Genomic DNA, 20,068 nt, shown 5'->3' with positions numbered 1-20,068 from the left:
GAACTGCCACTGAATTGGCAGATGCTACCGCTGTACGGCCCGCAGAGTCCAGGACGGCGTTCATGGCGTAGGACGAAAAAGCCGACGCCTGAGAGGTTAAAGACACAACCTGCGGAGTAGAGGCACGTGTGACTGCATTAATCTCAGACAGACAAGCTGAGATAGCTTGGAGTCCCCATACGGCTGCGAATGGCTTCATAGATGGATTTCATCAGGAGCTCTATTTGCCTGTCAGTGGCATCCTTGAGCGATGAACCATCTGCCACTGCTACTATGGATCTAGCCGCCAGTCTAGAGACCGGAGGATCCACTTTTGGACACTGAGCCCAACCCTTAACTACGTCAGTGGGGAAGGGGTAACGTGTGTCATTAAGGCGCTTAGTAAAGCGCTTGTCCGGAAATGCTCGGTGTTTCTGGACTGTATCTCTGAAGTTGGAGTGATCGAAAAACGCACTCCGTGTACGTTTGGGAAACCTAAATTGGAATTTCTCCTGCTGAGAAGCTGACTCCTCAATCGGTGGAGCTGGAGGAGAAAGTTCTAGCACCTGGTTGATGGACGCTATAAGGTCATTTACTATGGCGTCCCCTTCAGGTGTATCAAGATTGAGAGCAGCGTCAGGATCAGAGCCCTGATCTGCCACCTCCGCTTCATCCTCCAGAGAGTCCTCATGCTGAGACCCTGAGCAGTGTGAAGAAGTCGAGGGAAGCTCCCAGCGAGCCCGTTTAGCCGGTCTGGGACTGCGGTCCGTGTCGGAGTCCTCACCGTGGGACCTAGGAGTCACCCCAGGAGCACTTTGCTGCTTCGACCGAGGGGGGCCTGGGGGCAATGAATCAACAGTGCCCGGGGCCTGTGTTACAGGTCTGGACTGCAAAGCTTCTAGTATCTTAGCAGACCATCTATCCATAGACTGAGCCATGGATTGTGAAAGTGACTCAGAAAGTTTCTCAGCCAACACTGCAAACTCTGTCCCTGCCACCTGGACAGTGGTAGCCGGTGGTTCTACCTGGGCCGGGGGTCCCACCCGTGGCTGAGGCTCCGGCTGAGTGAGTGTCACAGGGGCCGAGCATTGCACACAATGAGGGTAGGTGGAACCTGCAGGTAACATAGCCGCACAAGAGGTACAGATTGCAAAATAAGCCTGTGCCTTGGCACCCTTGCTTTTTGCGGACGACATGCTGTTGTCTCCTCTTAGAGCAATCAGTGAGGGTATATAGCCAAAAGCAAATAATGCGGCCGAACAGAGCAATGTATACAGTATATGGATATATCTATATATACTCTTCGGCACCCGGGGGGGCCAGCACCAGGTAACCGGTGCGGCTTACCGACCGCCCTCAACGGTTGTGTGTCCACCAGATTCCCTGCCTGGGCCTCCCAGAGCTGTGGAGCTCGGTCTGAAGTTCTCCACCGGTAGAAGTGCAGATAGCAATGGCTGCCAGCGTTCTCAGAGGAGGAGGGAGCCGTGGGCGTGCCTCAGAAAGTGCGGGAATCTGGTGCCCCACAGTGCTCAGTGAGGGGGGAGGAGGATACCTAGTATGCTCCAGCCCTCACTGCTGACGTCCAGTCTAGCGTCCCGCCCTTACCCCTGACTGGCAGGCCCGGGGGCGGGAGTATGCGGTACTAGGCCGCAGAAGCCGGGGACTAAAGTTAGTAACCCGGCCGGCAAACAGGCGCGGTCGGCGCGGTAGTCCCGGCGGTGGAGCTGGAGGTGTCAAAACACACAGCAGCCGCTGCAGCTTCTGTAACACAGGCGCTCTATGCGCCGTCCCCAAGGGGACACAGAGTACCTCAGAGTAGCAGGGCCTTCACCGCTGACGTCCCCTGACGATACCCGATCTCCTGTCCGTCAGATTCCCCCAGGGGCTGCGGAGGGAGCCCGGTCCCAGTGCATGGTGACCGGTTAGGATCCCACTTCTCCCAGAGCCCCTAAGGGATGGGGAAGGATAACGGCATGTGGCTCCAGCCTTTGTACCCGCAATGGGTATCTCAACCTTAACAGCACCGCCGACCAGAGTGGGGTGAGAAGGGAGCATGCCGGGAGCCCTGTTAGGAGCCCTCTTTTCTTCCATCCGATAAAGTCAGCAGCTGCTGCTGACTAAAATGTGGAGCTTGCGTGCATGTGTGCCTCCTTCAACACAAAGCAAAAAACTGATGGGCCCGTGATGCACGGGAGGGTGTATAGGCAGAGGGGAGGGGTTACACTTTTTAAAGTGTAATACTTTGTGTGGCCTCCGGAGGCAGAAGCTATACACCCAATTGTCTGGGTCTCCCAATGGAGCGACAAAGAAAGACATCCTTTCAAGTTCTGATATCAGGCTTCTTCTTGTGCATGTTCTCCGGACATGCACAGTGCATCTCTGAAGCTGGAAATCGTACACCTGGCTTCAGAGATGCACTAATGTGAAGAAAGTGGTGTGTATGCATGAAATTTACAATGGGACAATGATGGCTATTGCATATTATGGTATCACGCCTGCATGGGTATGATAACATGTTGAGTTGGACGACTATTCTGGGGAATCAAATGCCCCACAAACTAGTGAAACCGTTAATTACAAATTGGAAACAAAACTTTAAAATAGATTGACACATGGTTGTGAGGTATACATTACCAAAGGGCATTTATACATGAATGTACACATGCTTGTGGTTGGGAGAACACGGGGACCTGTCAGGTTCCCTTTAAAAAGAGGGATCTGCAGTAAGATTTTGAGTCCACAGGTTTACTAGCACAAGCTACCGTTATACGAGTAAAGTAAGTTAAAAAAAAACAAAAAAACAAATGAGCTGAGCATTTCATCCATTGCATCTCCCATGCCTGTGTGCCTATAGTCGGGACCCAGCCATTCTCTGCCCTTATTCAGATTGACACAAGTTGACACATGGTGAGTTTTTAATATTAGAGTGTAGGTACTGTCCCGATTTTAGGCTTTTTTGATCAAAATAGTGTTTACCAAGTACCCTGTGTTTGTTTATTTATATGCACTATGCTTTTATTTAGTTACAGCAGGGTATACGATCATATTCTTATTTTGGGTTTTCTGAGTAAAGCAAGTTAGCAGTAAAACTCTGGTAATGTCCCAAGAAACCTGTGTGATATTGAAAAACAAAAAGAAGGGAATTTTGTTTACTTACCGTAAATTCCTTTTCTTCTAGCTCTAATTGGGAGACCCAGACAATTGGGTGTATAGGCTATGCCTCCGGAGGCCGCACAAAGTATTACACTCAAAAGTGTTAAGCCCCTCCCCTTCTGCCTATACACCCCCCGTGCTCCTCAGTTTTGGTGCAAAAGCAAGAAGGAGGAAAAAGAATTATAAACTGGTTTAAAGTAACTTCAATCCGAAGGAATATCGGAGAACTGAAACCATTCAACATGAACAACATGTGTACACAAAAAAACAGGGGCGGGTGCTGGGTCTCCCAATTAGAGCTAGAAGAAAAGGAATTTACGGTAAGTAAACAAAATTCCCTTCTTTGTCGCTCTATTGGGAGACCCAGACAATTGGGACGTCCAAAAGCAGTCCCTGGGTGGGTAAAATAATACCTCATAAGAGAGCCGTAAAACGGCCCTTTCCTACAGGTGGGCAACCGCCGCCTGAAGGACTCGTCTACCTAGGCTGGCATCCGCCGAAGCATAGGTATGCACCTGATAGTGTTTCGTGAAAGTGTGCAGGCTCGACCAGGTAGCCGCCTGCCACACCTGCTGAGCCGCAGCCTGGTGCCTCAAAGCCCAGGACGCGCCCACGGCTCTGGTAGAATGGGCCTTCAGCCCTGAGGGAACCGGAAGCCCAGCCGAACGGTAAGCTTCGATAATTGGCTCCTTGATCCACCGAGCCAGGGTTGATTTGGAAACCTGTGACCCTTTACGCTGGCCAGCGACAAGGACAAAGAGTGCATCCGAGCGGCGCAGGGGCGCCGTACGAGAAATGTAGAGTCTGAGTGCTCTCACCAAATCTAACAAGTGCAAATCCTTTTCACATTGGTGAACTGGATGAGGATAAAAAGAAGGCAAGGAGATATCCTGATTGAGATGAAAGGAGGATACCACCTTAGGGAGAAAATCCGGAACCGGACGTAGAACCACCTTGTCCTGGTGAAACACCAGGAAAGGGGCTTTGCACGACAATGCTGCTAGCTCAGTCACTCTCCGAAGAGAAGTGACTGCTACTAGAAAAAACCACTTTCTGCGAAAGTTGTGAGAGGGAAATATCTCTCATTGGCTCGAATGGTGGTTTCTGAAGAACCATCAGAACCCTGTTTAGATCCCAGGGTTCTAACGGCCGCTTGTAAGGTGGAACGATGTGACAAACCCCCTGCAGGAACGTGCGTACCTGTGGAAGCCTGGCTAGGCGCTTCTGGAAAAACACAGAGAGCGCAGAGACTTGTCCCTTAAGGGAGCCGAGCGACAAACCCTTTTCCAGTCCAGATTGAAAGAAGGACAGAAAAGTGGGCAAGGCAAAAGGCCAGGGAGAAAAAACCCTGAGCAGAGCACCACGACAGGAAAATTTTCCACGTCCTGTGGTAGATCTTGGCGGACGATGGTTTCCTAGCCTGTCTCATAGTGGCAAAGACGTCTTGAGATAACCCTGAAGACGCTAGGGTCCAGGACTCAATGGCCACACAGTCAGGTTGAGGGCCGCAGAATTCAGATGGAAAAAACGGCCCTCGAGATAGCAAGTCTGTTTGGTCTGGTAGTGTCCACGGTCGGCCGACCGTGAGATGCCCCAGATCCGGGTACCACGACCACCTTGGCCAGTCTGGAGCGACGATGATGGCGCGGCGGCAGTCGGTCCTGATCTTGCGTAACACTCTGGGCAACAGTGCCAGCGGAGGAAACACATAAGGGAGCTGAAACTGCGACCAATCCTGAACTAAGGCGTCTGCCGCCAGAGCTCTGGGATCTTGAGACCGTGCCATGAACATTGGTACCTTGTTGTTGTGCCGGGACGCCATGAGGTCGACGTCCGGCACCCCCCAGCAGCAACAGATCTCCTGAAACACGTCCGGGTGAAGGGACCATTCCCCTGCGTCCATGCCCTGGCAACTGAAATAATCTGCTTCCCAGTTTTCCACGCCTGGGATGTGAACTGCGGATATGGTGGATGCCGTGGCTTCCACCCACATCAAAATCCGCCGGACTTCCTGGAAGGCTTGCCGGCTGCGTGTGTCGCCTTGGTGGTTGAAGTATGCCACCGCTGTGGAATTGTCCGACTGAATTCGGATCTGCTTGCTCTCCAGCCACTGCTGGAACGCTTTCTGGGCAAGATACACTGCCCGTATGTCCAGAACGTTGATCTGAAGCGAGGACTCTTGCTGGGTCCACGTACCCTGAGCCCTGTGGTGGAGAAAAACCGCTCCCCACCCTGACAGACTCGCGTCTGTCGTGACTACTTCCCAGGATGTGGGTAGGAAGGATATCCCCTTCGATAATGAAGTGGGAAGAAGCCACCACCGAAGGGAAGCTTTGGTCGCCTGAGAGAGGGAGACGGTCCTGTCGAGGGACGTCGGCTTCCTGTCCCATTTGCGTAGGATGTCCCATTGAAGGGGACGCAGGTGAAACTGCGCGAAAGGGACTGCCTCCATTGCTGCCACCATCTTCCCCAGGAAGTGCATGAGGCGCCTCAAGGGGTGTGACTGGCCTTGAAGGAGAGATTGTACCCCTTTCTGTAGTGACTACTGCTTGATCAGCGGAAGCTTCACTATCGCTGAGAGGGTATGAAACTCCATGCCAAGATATGTCAGCGATTGGGCCGGTGTCAGATTTGACTTTGTAAAATTGATGATCCACCCGACACCCTGGAGAGTCTCCAGGGAAGCGTCGAAGCTGCGTTGGCATGCCTCTTGAGAGGGTGCCTTGATCAGTATCCAAGTACGGGATCACCGAGTGACCCTGAGAGTGGAGGACCGCTACTACAGTAGCCATAACCTTGGTAAAAACCCGTGGAGCTGTTGCCAGGCCGAACGGCCGTGCCACGAATTGCAGGTGTTCATTTCCTATGGCGAAGCGCAAGAAGCGCTGGTGCTCTGGAGCAATCGGTACGTGGAGATAAGCATCTTTGATATCGATCGACGCAAGGAAATCTCCTTGGGACATTGAGGCGATGACGGAGCGGGGGGATTCCATCCTGAACCGTCTGGTTTTTACATGTTTGTTGAGCAGTTCCAGGTCCAGGACCGGGCGGAAAGAGCCGTCCTCCTTTGGGACCACAAACAAGTTAGAGTAAAAACCGTGGCTCAGTTGCTGAAGAGGAACCGGGATCACCACTCCTTCTGCCTTCAGAGTGCGCAGCGCCTGCCGAAGAGCCTCGGCTCGCTAGTGAGGCGGGGATGACCTGAAGAATCGAGTCGGGGGACGAGAGGTGAACTCTATCTTGTAACCGTGAGACAGAATGTCTCTCACCCAGCGGTCTTTTATTTGTGGCAGCCAGGTGTCGCAAAAGCGGGAAAGCCTGCCACCGACCGAGGATGCTACTAGAGGAGGTCGAAAGTCATGAGGAAGCCGCTTTGTTAGCGGCGCCTCCGGTGGCCTTTTAAGGACGTGACTTAGACCGCCATGCATCAGAGTTCCTTTGTACTTTCTGAGACCTTTTGGACGAGGAGAATTGGAACCTGCCCGTGCCCTGAAAGGGCCGAAACCTCGACTGCCCTCTCCTCCGTTGGGGTATGTCCTGTTTGGACTGGGGTAAGGATGTATCCTTTCCCTTGGATTGTTTGATGATTTCATCCAGACGCTCGCCAAACAGCCTGTCGCCAGAAATTGGCAAACTGGTTAAGCGCTTTTTTGGAAGCAGAATCTGCCTTCCATTCCCGTAGCCACAAGGCCCTGCGGAGTACCACCGAATTGGCGGCCGCGACCGCCGTACGGCTCGCAGAGTCCAGGACAGCAATAATAGCGTAAGACGCAATTGCCGAGGTCTGGGTGGTAATGGATGCCACTTGTGGAGCGGCCGTGCATGTGGCTGCTTCAATTTGTGCTTGACCTGCTGAGATAGCTTGTAGCGCCCATACAGCTGCGAATGCTGGGGCAAAAGAAGCTCCGATAGCTTCATAGATGGATTTCAACCAGAGCTCCATCTGCCTGTCAGTGGCATCCTTGAGCGAGGCCCCCTCGTCCACTGCAAGTATGGATCTAGCCGCCAGTCTGGAGATTGGAGGATCCACTTTGGGACACTGAGTCCAACCTTTAACCACGTCAGGGGGAAAAGGATAACGTGTATCCTTAAGGCGCTTAGAAAAAACGCTTATCTGGACAAGCATGATGATTCTGGACTGCCTCTCTGAAATCAGAGTGGTCTAGAAACATACTCGGTGTAAGAGAAGCTGACTCCTCCGCCGGAGGAGCGGAGGGAGAAATATCCAGCATTTGATCGATGGACGCAATAAGAACGTTCAGTATGGCGTCCCCGTCTGGAGTATTAAGATTGAGAGCGCCCTCAGGATCAGAATCCTGATCAGCTGTCTCCGCATTATCAACCAGAGATTCCCCCCGCTGAGACCCTGAACAATATGATGTCGAGGGAAATTCTAAGTGAGCCCGCTTAGTCGGTCTGGGGCTGGGGTCTAAGTCAGAACCCTCAGCCTGGGATGCATGAGATACCCCGGGAGGACATTGTTGGTCCAACTGAGGGGGTCAGGGAACAATGATTCAACAGAGTCCCTTTGCTGAGATACCGGCCTGGACTGCAAGGTTTCTAGTATCTTAGGCTAAGTTCACACATCCTGTGTTTTGCATCAGTCACAATCCGTCGCCTTGGGGAATTACGGTACCCTGCAAAATATTTTGCAGGAATCCTGTATTTCCCCATAGACTTATATTAGCGACGGATTGCGACTGATGACCCTGCGTTGCATCCGCTGCGTCGCGGTCCGTCGTTTTTGACTGACCGCCGAACGGGGAGCAACGCAGAATGTAACGTTTTTCGGGCCGTTGAAAACAACGCACCGCGCAGGAATCCGTCGCGATCCGCCAAGCTTGTAATGCATGTCTATGGTGCAGGATTCCGTTGTAATCCGTCTTACAACGGAATCCAGCGCAGGATTCCGTCATGCTCTACTGAGCATGCCCAGCATGTTTGGCACGCCCACTGGGCTGTCCCAAACACAGACGGATCATGACTGATCCGTCAAGAAACGGACGCACAGCGGATGTAACGGACGCAACTGATCCGTTTTTTCACAGGATTCCTGTGAAAGGAATCCTGTGAAAAACACATCAGTTGCATCAGTTGACATCTAAAAAACAACGGATCCGTTGCTGACGGACCTGACGGATTGAAAACACAGGATGTGTGAACTTAGCCTTAGCCATAGTCTCAGAGAGTTTTGCAAACTCCGTCCCCGTCACTAGGACAGTGTCAACAGGTGGCTCCCCCTGGGCCCCTCTTAGCAGAGGCCCTGGCTGAAGAAGTGACACAGGGGCCGAACATTGCACACAATGAGGGTCAATGGAACCTGCCGGCAGCTGGGTCGTACAAGCGACGCAGGCAGCATAATAAGCCTGTGTTTTTGGCACCCCTGCCTTTTGTGGGCGCCATGCTATTGTTTTCCCTGAGTAACACACTAGGGTATATAGCCAGAATGAACTGTGCTCATACAGTGTAAAATATATACTAAAAACAGATAATGTATCAGTACACTACAGCACCATGAGGCTAGCACCAACAGGTGCTGCTTACCAGCCGCCTAAAGCGGTTATGAGGCCACCAGAGACCGTGTCTGGGTCTCTCAGGGTTTGTCCCTCTCTGCAGCGTCGTAGGAGCTGACAGGAAATGGCTGCGGCGTCCTGACGAGAGGAGGGAGCCGTGGGCGTAGCCGAGGTGCTCACACTGTGCACAGTGAGGGGGGTGGAGTATGGAAATCATACTCCAGCCCTCAGTGCTGCTCTTCCATGCAGCGTCCCGCCCTTCCCCTGCCTGTCAGGGCTGAGGGCGGGAGAAAGTGAAACTAGGCCGCAAGCCAAGCCGGGGACTCGAGTATAAGCGTGGCCGCCGTAAAAGCGCGGCCAACGCCGAAGTCCCCGGCGAACTACAAGTCCCAGCCGCGCCGCAGTTTCCCATGGCAGCGGCGGTTAGCGCGGTAGCCTCTACATATAAACACACTCAGCGACGCTGAGTGTGTAATGGCACAGTTTAACCCGGTCCCCCGGTGCACTAGCACACCCAGCAAAGCTGAGGTGTTGCCGTGCGCGGTCCCCACAGGGATACAGAGTACCTTCACGTAGCAGGGCCATGTCCCTGAACGGTACCCGGCTCCTATCCAGCAGGCTCCACAGGAGTTGTGGATGAAGCACGGTCTCAGTGCCTGGAGACCGATAGGATCCCACTTCACCCAGAGCCCTGAGGGGGATGGGGAAGGAAAGCAGCATGTGGGCTCCAGCCTCCATACCCGCAATGGATACCTCAACCTTAACAACACCGCCGACAAGAGTGGGGTGAGAAGGGAGCATGCTGGGGGCCCTATATGGGCCCACTTTTCTTCCAACCGACACAGTCAGCAGCTGCTGCTGACTAATCTGTGGAGCTGTGCTGTGCGTGTCTGACCTCCTTCGCACAAAGCAAAAAAAATGAGGAGCCCGTGGGAGCACGGGGGGTGTATAGGCAGAAGGGGAGGGGCTTAACATTTTTGAGTGTAATACTTTGTGCGGCCTCCGGAGGCATAGCCTATACACCCAATTGTCTGGGTCTCCCAATAGAGCGACAAAGAAATTAAAGGGAACCCGTCAGCAGAAATTTCGCCCAAAACCTAAAAGCTTCCCCGTCTGCAGCTCCTGGGCTGCATTCTAGAAAGGTCCCAGTTATTATTGTGCCCCATGTGAGACCAAAATAAAGGCTTTAAAAAGTGGTACCTTTTTGTATTCAGATACTGTAAATGTGACACGGGGGCGGGCTCTCTGGCGTCCGTTATTCTGCCTCCTGGTCCTGTATGCCGCTCCCATCGCTCCTTTCCATAGCTGATGCACCGCCCACTGCTCCAGCCATCCCCGCGCATGCCCAGTGCCAGTCTCACTGGACTGAGCAGTGTGACTGCTGGTGATGTGTGCGCAGGCAAGTGATTATGGGCGGGGCTGTGATTGTTATCAGCAAGTACCCGCCCATAATCTCGTGAGCGCGCAAACCTCACCAGCGGTCACACTGTGCTCAGGGTAGTGTTAGACTGTATGGGCTGCTTCCAGGGATGACATCTCTTTTGTCACGTGATAGTATCTTGAACACGCCCCTATCACGTGACAAAAGGGATGTCATCCCTGGAAGCAGCCCATACAGTCTAGCACTACCCTGAGCACAGTGTGTCTGACCGCTGGTGAGGTTTGCGCGCTCACGAGATTATGGGCGGGTACTTGCTGATAATCACAGCCCTGCCCATAATCACTTGCCTGTGCACACGTCACCAGCAGTCACACTGCTCAGTCCAGTGAGACTGGCACTGGGCATGCGTGGGGATGGCTGGAGCAGTGGGCGGTGCATCAGCTATGGAAAGGAGCGATGGGGGCGGCATACCGGACCAGGAGGCAGAATAACAGACGCCAGAGAGCCCGCCCCCGTGTCACATTTACAGTATCTGAATACAAAAAGGTACCACTTTATAAAGTCTTTATTTTGGTCTCACATGGGGCACAATAACAACAGGGACCTTTCTAAAATGCAGCCCAGGAGCGGCAGAGGGGGAATCTTTTAGGTTTTGGGCGATATTTCTGCTGACAGGTTCCTTTTAAAAGCATGCAAGCCTCAGTCATGTGCACATCAAGCTGCTGAATGCTTTTTATACCTTCAGGAAATAGAAAAAGTCTGCAGTCACTATTTTGGCAACATCCCATCAGTCAGTATGATAAATGTGAGCATGCAGGTCATAGGAAGATGAATAAAATTATACCTCAATATTCGAGATCTTATTCCAGAGAAATTGTTTTTCTTATATGTAAATGAGCTGTTAAGATCTATGGGCCAGATACTGGTCTCCATCAGAATTCTGCCTTCAGAGCTTATTTTAAATGAAAGGCGGCATTACTATGTAGATAAAGGGAGCAGACTGTCATTACATGTCTCACACTGGTAATGCTTCCTTTCATTTAAATTAAGTACTAGAGTCAGATTCTCAGGGAGAGCTGCACCAGGCCCATATATCTTAAAGGGAACCTGTCAGGTGTAATATGCACCCAGGACCACGAGCAGTTCTGGGTACATATTACTAATCCCTGCCTAACCATCCCTGTATACACTAGCATAGATAAAGAGATCTTTAGAAATACTTTTTCTAAAGATCTTTGTCGTATGCTAATGAGGCCCACGACTAGTCACAAGGGTGTGAGTTCCCTTGGCTAGTCGGCCCACATAGCATGTTAGCACACCCCTGTGGGTGTACTAAGATGCCAATGAATGTGCAGCTTCACCGCACATACCTCACTCTTGATGGCGGCCGGCGGAGGATGGATGTGCACTGCGCATGATCTGGAGTACCCGAGACATCCGATCATGCGCACTAAGTTGATGCCAGATGTAAGCTTCCCGGTATAGTATAGAGCGTATGACCGGAAGTGCTGAGGACTCCGGATCATAGCCAGTGCGCATCCATCCTCCGCCAACTGCCATCAAGACTTAGGTAGCGTTCATGAGCATGTTAGTACACCCACAGGGGCGTGCTACCATGCTATGTGGGCTGACTAGCTAAGGGAACTCACGCTCTTGTGACTAGTCCCCTCGCTCATTAGCATATGATAAAAGATCATGAGAAATACTTTTTCTAAAGATCTCTTTATCTATGCTAGTGTATACAGGGACGGGTAGGCAGGGATTAGTAATATGTACCCAGAACTTCTCGTGGTTCGGGGGGCATATTGCACCTGACAGGTCCCCTTTATCAGCTCTAACTTTTTTCTATTCTATTTTATTGCTGTAGTGGTGCTTTACACTACAGTAATAGTCCCCTGCCCCAGGTTTTATACTAACTCTCTGGCATTTCCATCCTTTGTTGGCATCGCTCCAGTCCCATATTATGCCCATAACGTCTGACTGGCCAGAAGCCAGAAGTTGTGTCACAAGCTCTCAATGCTTCTCTATGAGAACCAGAACGAAGCTCTAACAGTTGTATTGATTTGTGATCGCCGATGCGTTCCAAGAAACAATGGAGCTGCCGGCAGGTCACAAAGCGACTGACATCGATGGGAGCGTCGGTGAAAACAGATGGAGACACCAGGAGGACAGTATAAGAAATGGGGCAGGGGACTTTGATTTAAAGCACCATTACAGCCATGAAAAAAAAAAAACGCTGGAGTGGTACTTTAACACCTCCATAACATCTGCTATACGTGCACGGCACAAAAAAGAGCAAGTGTATGGAGCAGGCTCATGGGGAAAGCCCACCCCGTACTCAGCAGGTCCTGGTTGTGTATTACAGCCAGGACCTGCCTAACAACCGCGGGTGGAATTCTGCTCCACCCTCGATTGTTAACCTGATAAATCCTGCTGTCAAAGTGACATTTAAGACACGACAGATTGGGGGCGCACCATTTAAAGCATCCATCAGCGCACCAGTCATGTGATCGCGGGTCACCAAAGGGTTGGTATGACAGCAAGGCATCTGCTGAAGATCTCCATGCTTGTCATAGCAGTGCTCCTTTGAAAGCCTGCGTGTGGCCAGGCTTCAAAGGATACTGTGATTTCTGCCTTCTAAAGCAAGTCTGTGACATTACTATATATAGCAAAAGCGATCAAACAAATCGCAGATTGTAGTATCCTAAGGGAACTATTAAAAATAGTGAATGTTCAAGAAAAAAAAAAAGTTTGAAAAAATATGAAAAAAAATGAAAGTTAACCTTTCTTTTGCCCCATTAAAAAAAAAATAAAAAAAAAATACATGTGGTATCACTGTGTTCAGTAATTCCAATTTATCAAAGCAGGAATAACATGTTTGTTAAACCCCTAAAACAAAAAAAAAAATTAAAAACGCCAAAATTATGTTTTTTTTGGTCCCGGCAATACCACAAAAAAAATGCTGTAACAAGAGATCAAAATGTCACATCTCAAGTCATTACACGGCCACATTGACTGAGAAATAAAAACGTTACGAGTCTTGGAAAATGGTGACAGGACCGGCAAGTTATTTTTTTGGGCAAACTTCTGATTTTTTTGACTACTTAAAAAAAAAACTGGACCTGTTTAGTATCACCACAATTATACTGGTTAGGAGAATCATATTGCTATTTAGAGACAATGTACACAGAAAAAACAATTCCCAAAAAACATGTCAGAATTGTGTTTTGTTCACAATTTCTCCACGTTGGGAATTTTCCCCCCTTTTACTGTACACTACGATTCAAATTGAATGGTGTCATTCAAAAGTACAGCTCGTCTCGCAAAAAGTGAGCCCTCATATGGCTATGTGGCCAGAAAAAAAAAAAGTTAGGAGAGGGAAAAAAAAATGAAAGACGACTAACCACGTTACAAAGGGGTTAAGAAATCCATAGATTTCTCTAGAACAAACAGACTTGCAGATAGCCAGGTATGATTTTATTCAACTTTCTATGCCCTGTACGCCCAAATAGATGGCTATGGAGGCTTGACCGTATTGACAGATTCCTTTTAACATGGCTGGTCTAAGTTTACTAATAGAATTCCCATAAGCAGAAATGCTGCTTACTTACAGGTATAGGCTCAACCAGCAGGTAAATGGCATTAAATCCTAAGCTGCCTTATTGGAGCAGCAGCTACAGGGAGAAAAGAAAGTTTTATTTCTCCTTACAGCCACTTGCCTACACTCAGTGGGAGAACTTAAAGTCACACCTAACTATACAGTACGGCTATAATTACTTTCCGACACCATATCACAGCGTGTGAAGAGTAAACTAAATCCTTGCGCCAGGGAGTGATTATACTCGCACTCATTGTACAGGCAGCAGTGACAAACAGCTCCTTGCAGCCCCAATAACTGAAAGCAGGTGGCCGCAGGAAGGGTCGTAGTTCATTTTAGCACTTTAGGCATCGCCGACCCTTGGAAAGAGGGAAAAAAAATATTTTTCATGGAGCAAACAGTCACACCCATGATAGTCCGTGTCTGACTTTTCCCCAGAGTGGTGAGCACAAAAGTACGGGAGACTTGTCCGATATGGATCCGGATATCAGAAAGAAAAAAAACCCCTCTCCAATGCACTAGAAATCTGTTAAAGCCAAAACACTCTGCTCTGTTCTTATCCATTTTTCATGGACTGTTTGATATGTCAGACACTGACCAAACGCCAAGAAGAATTTTGAAGGAACTTTACGTTATATTTCATACCATGAAAGCCCTGCTCTTTCTGTGCACTCCGGTGAAACGGGTTGTCCTGATCAGTAATTGACAGCTTCCTTGTCCAAGTGTGCATAGAGAGAGAGCTGTCAATCACTGAGTAAGTCCACCCACTGGACCCGAGTGCAGAGAAAAAGCAGGGATTTCATGGCATAAACACAAGCTGAACGGAGTCTTTTCGCATACAATACTATATAGCAATGCGTTCAGCTTCTCCTGCTCTATAACATGTCCATGGTATTGCACTGCATCTCCAAACTGACAGGTTCCCTTATAATAGCTTTACAAGATGCCCACACTCCCTCATTACATACATGTAAGAAAAACACACACAGAAGACACTAAACCCACCCAGTGCACTTGTGGCATCCTCAAAAAGGGAAGGTCGAGAAGAATCACTGGGTATGCTAGAGGAAAAAAAAAAGAAATAAAAAATTTAATTAGTTAGGACTTCACATATCAAGGTCTAGCAGTGCCAAATTTAGAAGAAGCAGCAACACAAACCCCCCAAAGAAAGCAATAAAAAGATAAAAAATCATGTGTTTATAGAAATGTGTGCTGTGGCCAAGGCTGTACTCATACACTCATTTTGTTGCTTTCTATGATACGAGGGGCTGCTGATAAGTCTTTGGCTTTACCCAAAAAGAACGAGATAGGATGATGAAACTTTACATTTATTCCACATACTCTCCACTGATATCAACACACTCCTTACATTGGTATTGCAAGTTCTGTAAGCCTAGCAAAAGAAGGATTTCTGTTGTGCCTCAAACCAGGCGTCCGTAGCAACCATGGCATCAGAAATGGTGTTAAATTTGGTACCCTTGAGGGGTTTCTTCAGGTTTGGAAACAGATGATAGTTGGGAGGGAGCTAGATCTGGTGAATAAGGTGGGTGATCTCTGGTGAATAAGGTGGGTGATCAGCTTGAAGCCCAGCTCTGCCATGGTCGCTTGTGCAGTGTGAGCGGAGGCGTTGTCTTGCAGGAATAAGATTCCTTTGTACAGCTTGCCGAGCCTTTTGGCCTTGAGAGCTGCCTTCAATTGGTCCAAAAGTTCAATGTAATACCTTGCATTGATGGTGGAACCCTTTTGAAGGTAGTCCACTAGTAGCACCCCCCTCCTTATCCCAGAACACAGACGCCATCAGCTTAGTGGCTGAGTTTTCTACCCTGAACTTCTTTGGACAAGGAGAACCACTGTGCCTCCACTCTTGACTGCTCCTTATTTTCAGGGTCATACAAATTAATCCAAGTCTCATCCATAGTGACCAGTCGATCCAAGAAGTTCTTATCAGTCCAGAACCACTAACAAATGGACTGGGAAGTTTTCACTCACACTGATCTGTTGTAAAACATTTGGGAACTCACTTTGCAGATAGCTTTCTCATATCCAAATGTTCATGGATAATGACACAAACACATTCATGGGAAATCCCCATAATGTCTGCTACTTCTTTAGCTGAAATTAGTTGATTCTCCAGTATGAGGTTGTGCACAAAATTGACGATCTCCAGAACAACAACAACTCTCGGTCATCCAGGACGTTCCTCATCATTGGTGCTGAAGTGGCCTGTTTTAAATTTGGCAACCCAGTTCTTTATTGTGGAATATGAAGGGCATTGTTCTCCCAATGTCTGTGACATATCACCATGAATATCCTTCACGGACTTTCCTTGCAGAAACAAGAATTTATCACTCCTCTGCTCTCAGTTGCTGTGAATATCGCATTAGACTCTGCCATTTCATTTTCCCGTGTGCGTAGAACACTGTTGCCATAAGCAACAAACAATTTTAAAATCATATATTAGACACTTAAGGCTTTCATGTGATGTAACATTCATTACCATAGAACAAAAAAAAAATCACAAAGCCAAAGACTTATCAGCAACCCCTAGAACTTATCTTTCCAAAAATTTGCTCTGTGCAATAAGCTGCAGTTTACAACAATGCTGTTAGATTTGATGGCAACACACAAAAACCCAGAAACAGATTGCAACATATGTAAGTGGCATTTGATTGATAGGTTCAACATCGCAGAGTGGTCAATCCTATAAAGCAAGACCATGTGTGAACAGGTCCTTATGTGTAAGATGAAAATAAAGGTGGCCACACACATTCAGAAGCTGTCTATATACTAACAAGCTTCCTATAGACATGCTCTGAATGACAGAAGCCGCTACCAAGCATTCTCTGCCGACGGCTTGTCTACTGTAAGAACAAAGGATTGGGCATATTGATATTACACCCCCACCTTATCATAGAAAGATGGGTGAAAGGTCACGCTGAACTCAGCAGGTTAGGCTTATAAAAGTCTAATGTATATGACCACTTTCAGATCAGGCTGCTAGTGGAAAGTAACGGAGGTTGTCCACTACCCTAGCTGAATTACTAATTTTGCCATAAATGCTCAAGGATAATGACTCTAAATTACTCTATATACTTTTCTACCTGGTTCCATGTTTTCGTCTTTACTTAATATGCACCGGCACCAGCTCGGTTGTCAGTGATCACTTCCTCTTTACAGTCCTTTATTGTTAATTTCCCAACATTCCCTGTGCTGGGCTGCAAGCCAGCAGTGAGCTCAGACCTGTAACTCCGCCTACACCACTAATCACTCCTCCCCCAGCTTCACGCACAGGCCCAGCACCAGCTGCTGTACAGGACAATGCAGGGAATAGAAGTAGTGCACAAAGCCCCATTACACCAGCCCTGACCATAACGATTATTCCATACTCCCTGACATGGATGATGGGAGGGATCAATGGATGGGGAGAGATCTGAATGTACTCACATTAAAAAAGAAGATACAGCAGGGTGTATATGCATTACATAGGGTATACAGCAGTGTGCACACATACAGATGCAAGGGAGAGCTGGCAGCATTCACAAATACCGAGTGAGCTCTGCTAAATGCAGCCACACCCACTAACATGACAAGCCCCGCCCACATCAGTTTCCACAGCTCGGAAGTGAGGGAGAATCTGATGGGAAGCAGATTCTCAGCCAGAGGTCATGTGGCCAGATGGGCAGCTCAGGTTACACCAGGATTTCACAAAGATAAGTTTTAGTGAAAGGCTTAGATGGAAGAGATATATAAAGTAGTGTACAAACCCTTTAAGTGACAAGGAGCAAAGGCCAAAAATGATACATACCTGCACTCAGTTGAAGTTGGGCTCACCGTTTCTTCAGGGCTTTCAGATTTCTCTTCAGGTTTAGAAACATCCTTAGGTACAGCATTGACGGGGGGCTCTGTAGCGAAAGGGCTAGGTATAGGGACACTAGGATTGGGATACGGAAGAGATAGGGCGGCATTGGTTCGAGAAATAGGTGTGTATGTCAAGGGTGGTGATGCAGGGGCCGCAGTAGCAGTGCTGGCAGGCTGGGATGGTGCTGGAGCTGGCGCAGATGAACCAGTTGCTGCCTTTGGCTTAAAGGGAAGAAAAAAAAAAAAAGTAAAAATCACAAAAACTCAGACTAGAATACTGTTAATACCTGATGCCATGCTCTTCCCTATATATGAGAACACATTTTTATAAATAAGACATTATGACATTATATAAGTGCCTCATTATACAAGGTGTATACAGGATATACACCACAGCCCAAGAGAGCGGGGGGCCCCAACCTGTGGCCACATGCAACTTGCAGGCCCAATGTGTGACTCACGGCTGTCTGCCCGCTTGGTTCATTAGCACCTGTGAAGAGAAGGTTGCCATACGGGGGCTTATTAAGTAGCCCTGCACAGCAGAGCAGAACTGGTGTCCATATTATCGCTGGATGGGGTGTGTAGTACGCACTGTTAGAGGGGGCTTGAGATAGTCTGCTTCATAGTAAAATACTATACGAGTGTACGGTAGGAATGAATGTCACTCTGCCTCTTTAGGCACAAGGTCTGTGTGCACATTCTATCTGCAAGGAAGCAGATATCTTAGGCTAAGTTCACACTTGCGTTGTTTCGCATCAGTCACAATCAGTCGCCTTGAGGAATCCATTTTTTCTCCATAGACTTCTATTAGCGACGGACTGTGACTGATGACCTTGCGTTGCATCCGCCGCTGATGGATCAGTCGTTCACTGACTGACAATCAGGCGGGAGCAACGCTGAATGTAACGTTTTTTTGAGTGCGGCGGATTTTTTTTTTTTTACTATGAGCAGGCACACAGTAAAAAACCATGACGACTCTAAATTCAGTTCCAGCAGCAGGAACGATCAGCTGATCGCCTGGCGGCCAGCATTTGTGAACAATCAGTTGACCGCCCAGCGGCCGACTTTTGTGAACAATCAGTTGATCGCCCAGCAGCCGGCTTTTGTGAACAATCAGTTGATCGCCCAGCGGCCGGCTGTGAACTTTTTCTCTCATCCAAGTTTGCTCAGAGAGTGATTAGATTTATGAAAATGCATATAAGTTGTCCATATTGAGATTTTTTTTTTCCTTCGGAGAGACTGCCCATCGATTAAGCAAAAAAAACAAAAAAGAAATTGGATATAGAGAACATAGGAAAAAGTGTTATCCATCAAAACAATGGATTGCACTTGTCTGCACAAGCCCTTTCACTGACTTTTAGGCTACGTGCCCACGGGGACAGTGTCCTGCGGTCATATCCGCAGGTGCTCCCAGAAATCCGCAACAGAACTTTCTCTGTTTCAATGCTGCGGATATACAGCGGAATGTCCTACGGATATGGTGCGGATATTCTGCATTGAGGATACAGTACCATGGCTTCGGCACTGCATCCTCAATGCAGAACAAGTGCTGCAGTGATTGGGGTTGCTCATACTTAACTCCATCATGCAGCACCTCGCTTTCCGGCGGCCGGGTAACTGTGCTGGAGGTGGGCGGGCCTGAACTAGCTCCGGCTGTCACATGACCGGAGCTCGTGCAGGCCCCGCCCACCTCTTCCTTCCTGTACCTGGCTGGATCCACCGCGCTGCTGTACACCGGACGGAGAAAGTGACTCGGGTGTCTATCAAGGCAGGTAAGTATATGAGACACTGCGGAGAAATCCGCAACAATAATTGACATGCTGCAGATTTTTCCGCACGAAAATCCGCACGATTTATGCTGCGGAAAAATCCGCAGCGTGGGCACAGCATTTCCCAAATGCCATAGAAATGGCTGGGGAGTAGCTGTGCTGCAGATTTTTGGAAAATCCGCAGCTTTTCCACGAGAAATCCGTGGCAAAATCTGCGCATTTTCTGCAGCGTGGGCACATTGACCATGCCAAGAACATGGTCTAAGGCTAACAGGCCACCCCAGCTGGCAGATTAGGTCATTAATTGAGTTTCTGCTTGCAGTGACAATCATCAGGTCCCCATGATCGTGTTGTACGAATGCCGATGGGGATTTATTAAAGGTTTATACTATGCTAAATAAAAGGTATTGGTGAAAAAGCAGCTCTCCAGTATTACCCTGTAGCTTGAAGGGACATGATGTACGTCTATATTTTCAGGGTGCAGATAGTAACTTACTTTTGTCACCATCACCACTACAAAGTTTTTCTCGTCAATCTTGTATTCTTTGAGTGCCGTGTCATCATTAAGGATTTTTCCTAGAATGAAGCAGACAGGTTATTATTAAACACTGAAAATGGGGGAAGGTGGACCAGCGGTGGCCAAACCTCTCACATTTACCAGGTTCTCTTCACATTGGTGTTACTCAGTCAGACAGGGGTTTTGGGGTTACTCAGCCAGACAGGGGTTTGGGGGTTACTCAGCCAGACAGGGGTTTCGGCGTTCGTCAGCCAGACAGGGGTTTCGGCGTTCGTCAGCCAGACAGGGGTTTCGGCGTTC

At 48.8% G+C, this 20,068-nt stretch overlaps 1 protein-coding gene across 3 annotated transcripts in view; it reads right to left on the bottom strand.

Annotated features, from left to right (window-relative positions):
* The window catches only part of RAD23B (RAD23 nucleotide excision repair protein B), a 49,019-nt gene that overhangs the window by 10,684 nt on the left and 18,267 nt on the right, over positions 1-20,068 (bottom strand). For all 3 annotated transcript variants that reach the window (XM_075316692.1, XM_075316700.1, XM_075316686.1), the window contains exons 3-5: positions 19,748-19,827; positions 17,430-17,704; positions 14,630-14,685 (exon numbers count right to left, since the gene is read on the bottom strand). In XM_075316692.1, the coding sequence (XP_075172807.1) occupies positions 14,630-14,685; positions 17,430-17,704; positions 19,748-19,827 (411 nt within the window). The remainder of the gene's footprint in view (positions 1-14,629; positions 14,686-17,429; positions 17,705-19,747; positions 19,828-20,068) is intronic.

This window comes from Anomaloglossus baeobatrachus, chromosome 1, assembly GCF_048569485.1.
Source record: "Anomaloglossus baeobatrachus isolate aAnoBae1 chromosome 1, aAnoBae1.hap1, whole genome shotgun sequence".
In the NCBI taxonomy this organism is placed as follows: Eukaryota; Metazoa; Chordata; class Amphibia; order Anura; family Aromobatidae; genus Anomaloglossus; species Anomaloglossus baeobatrachus.
This window is presented reverse-complemented; position numbering and strand designations above follow the sequence as displayed.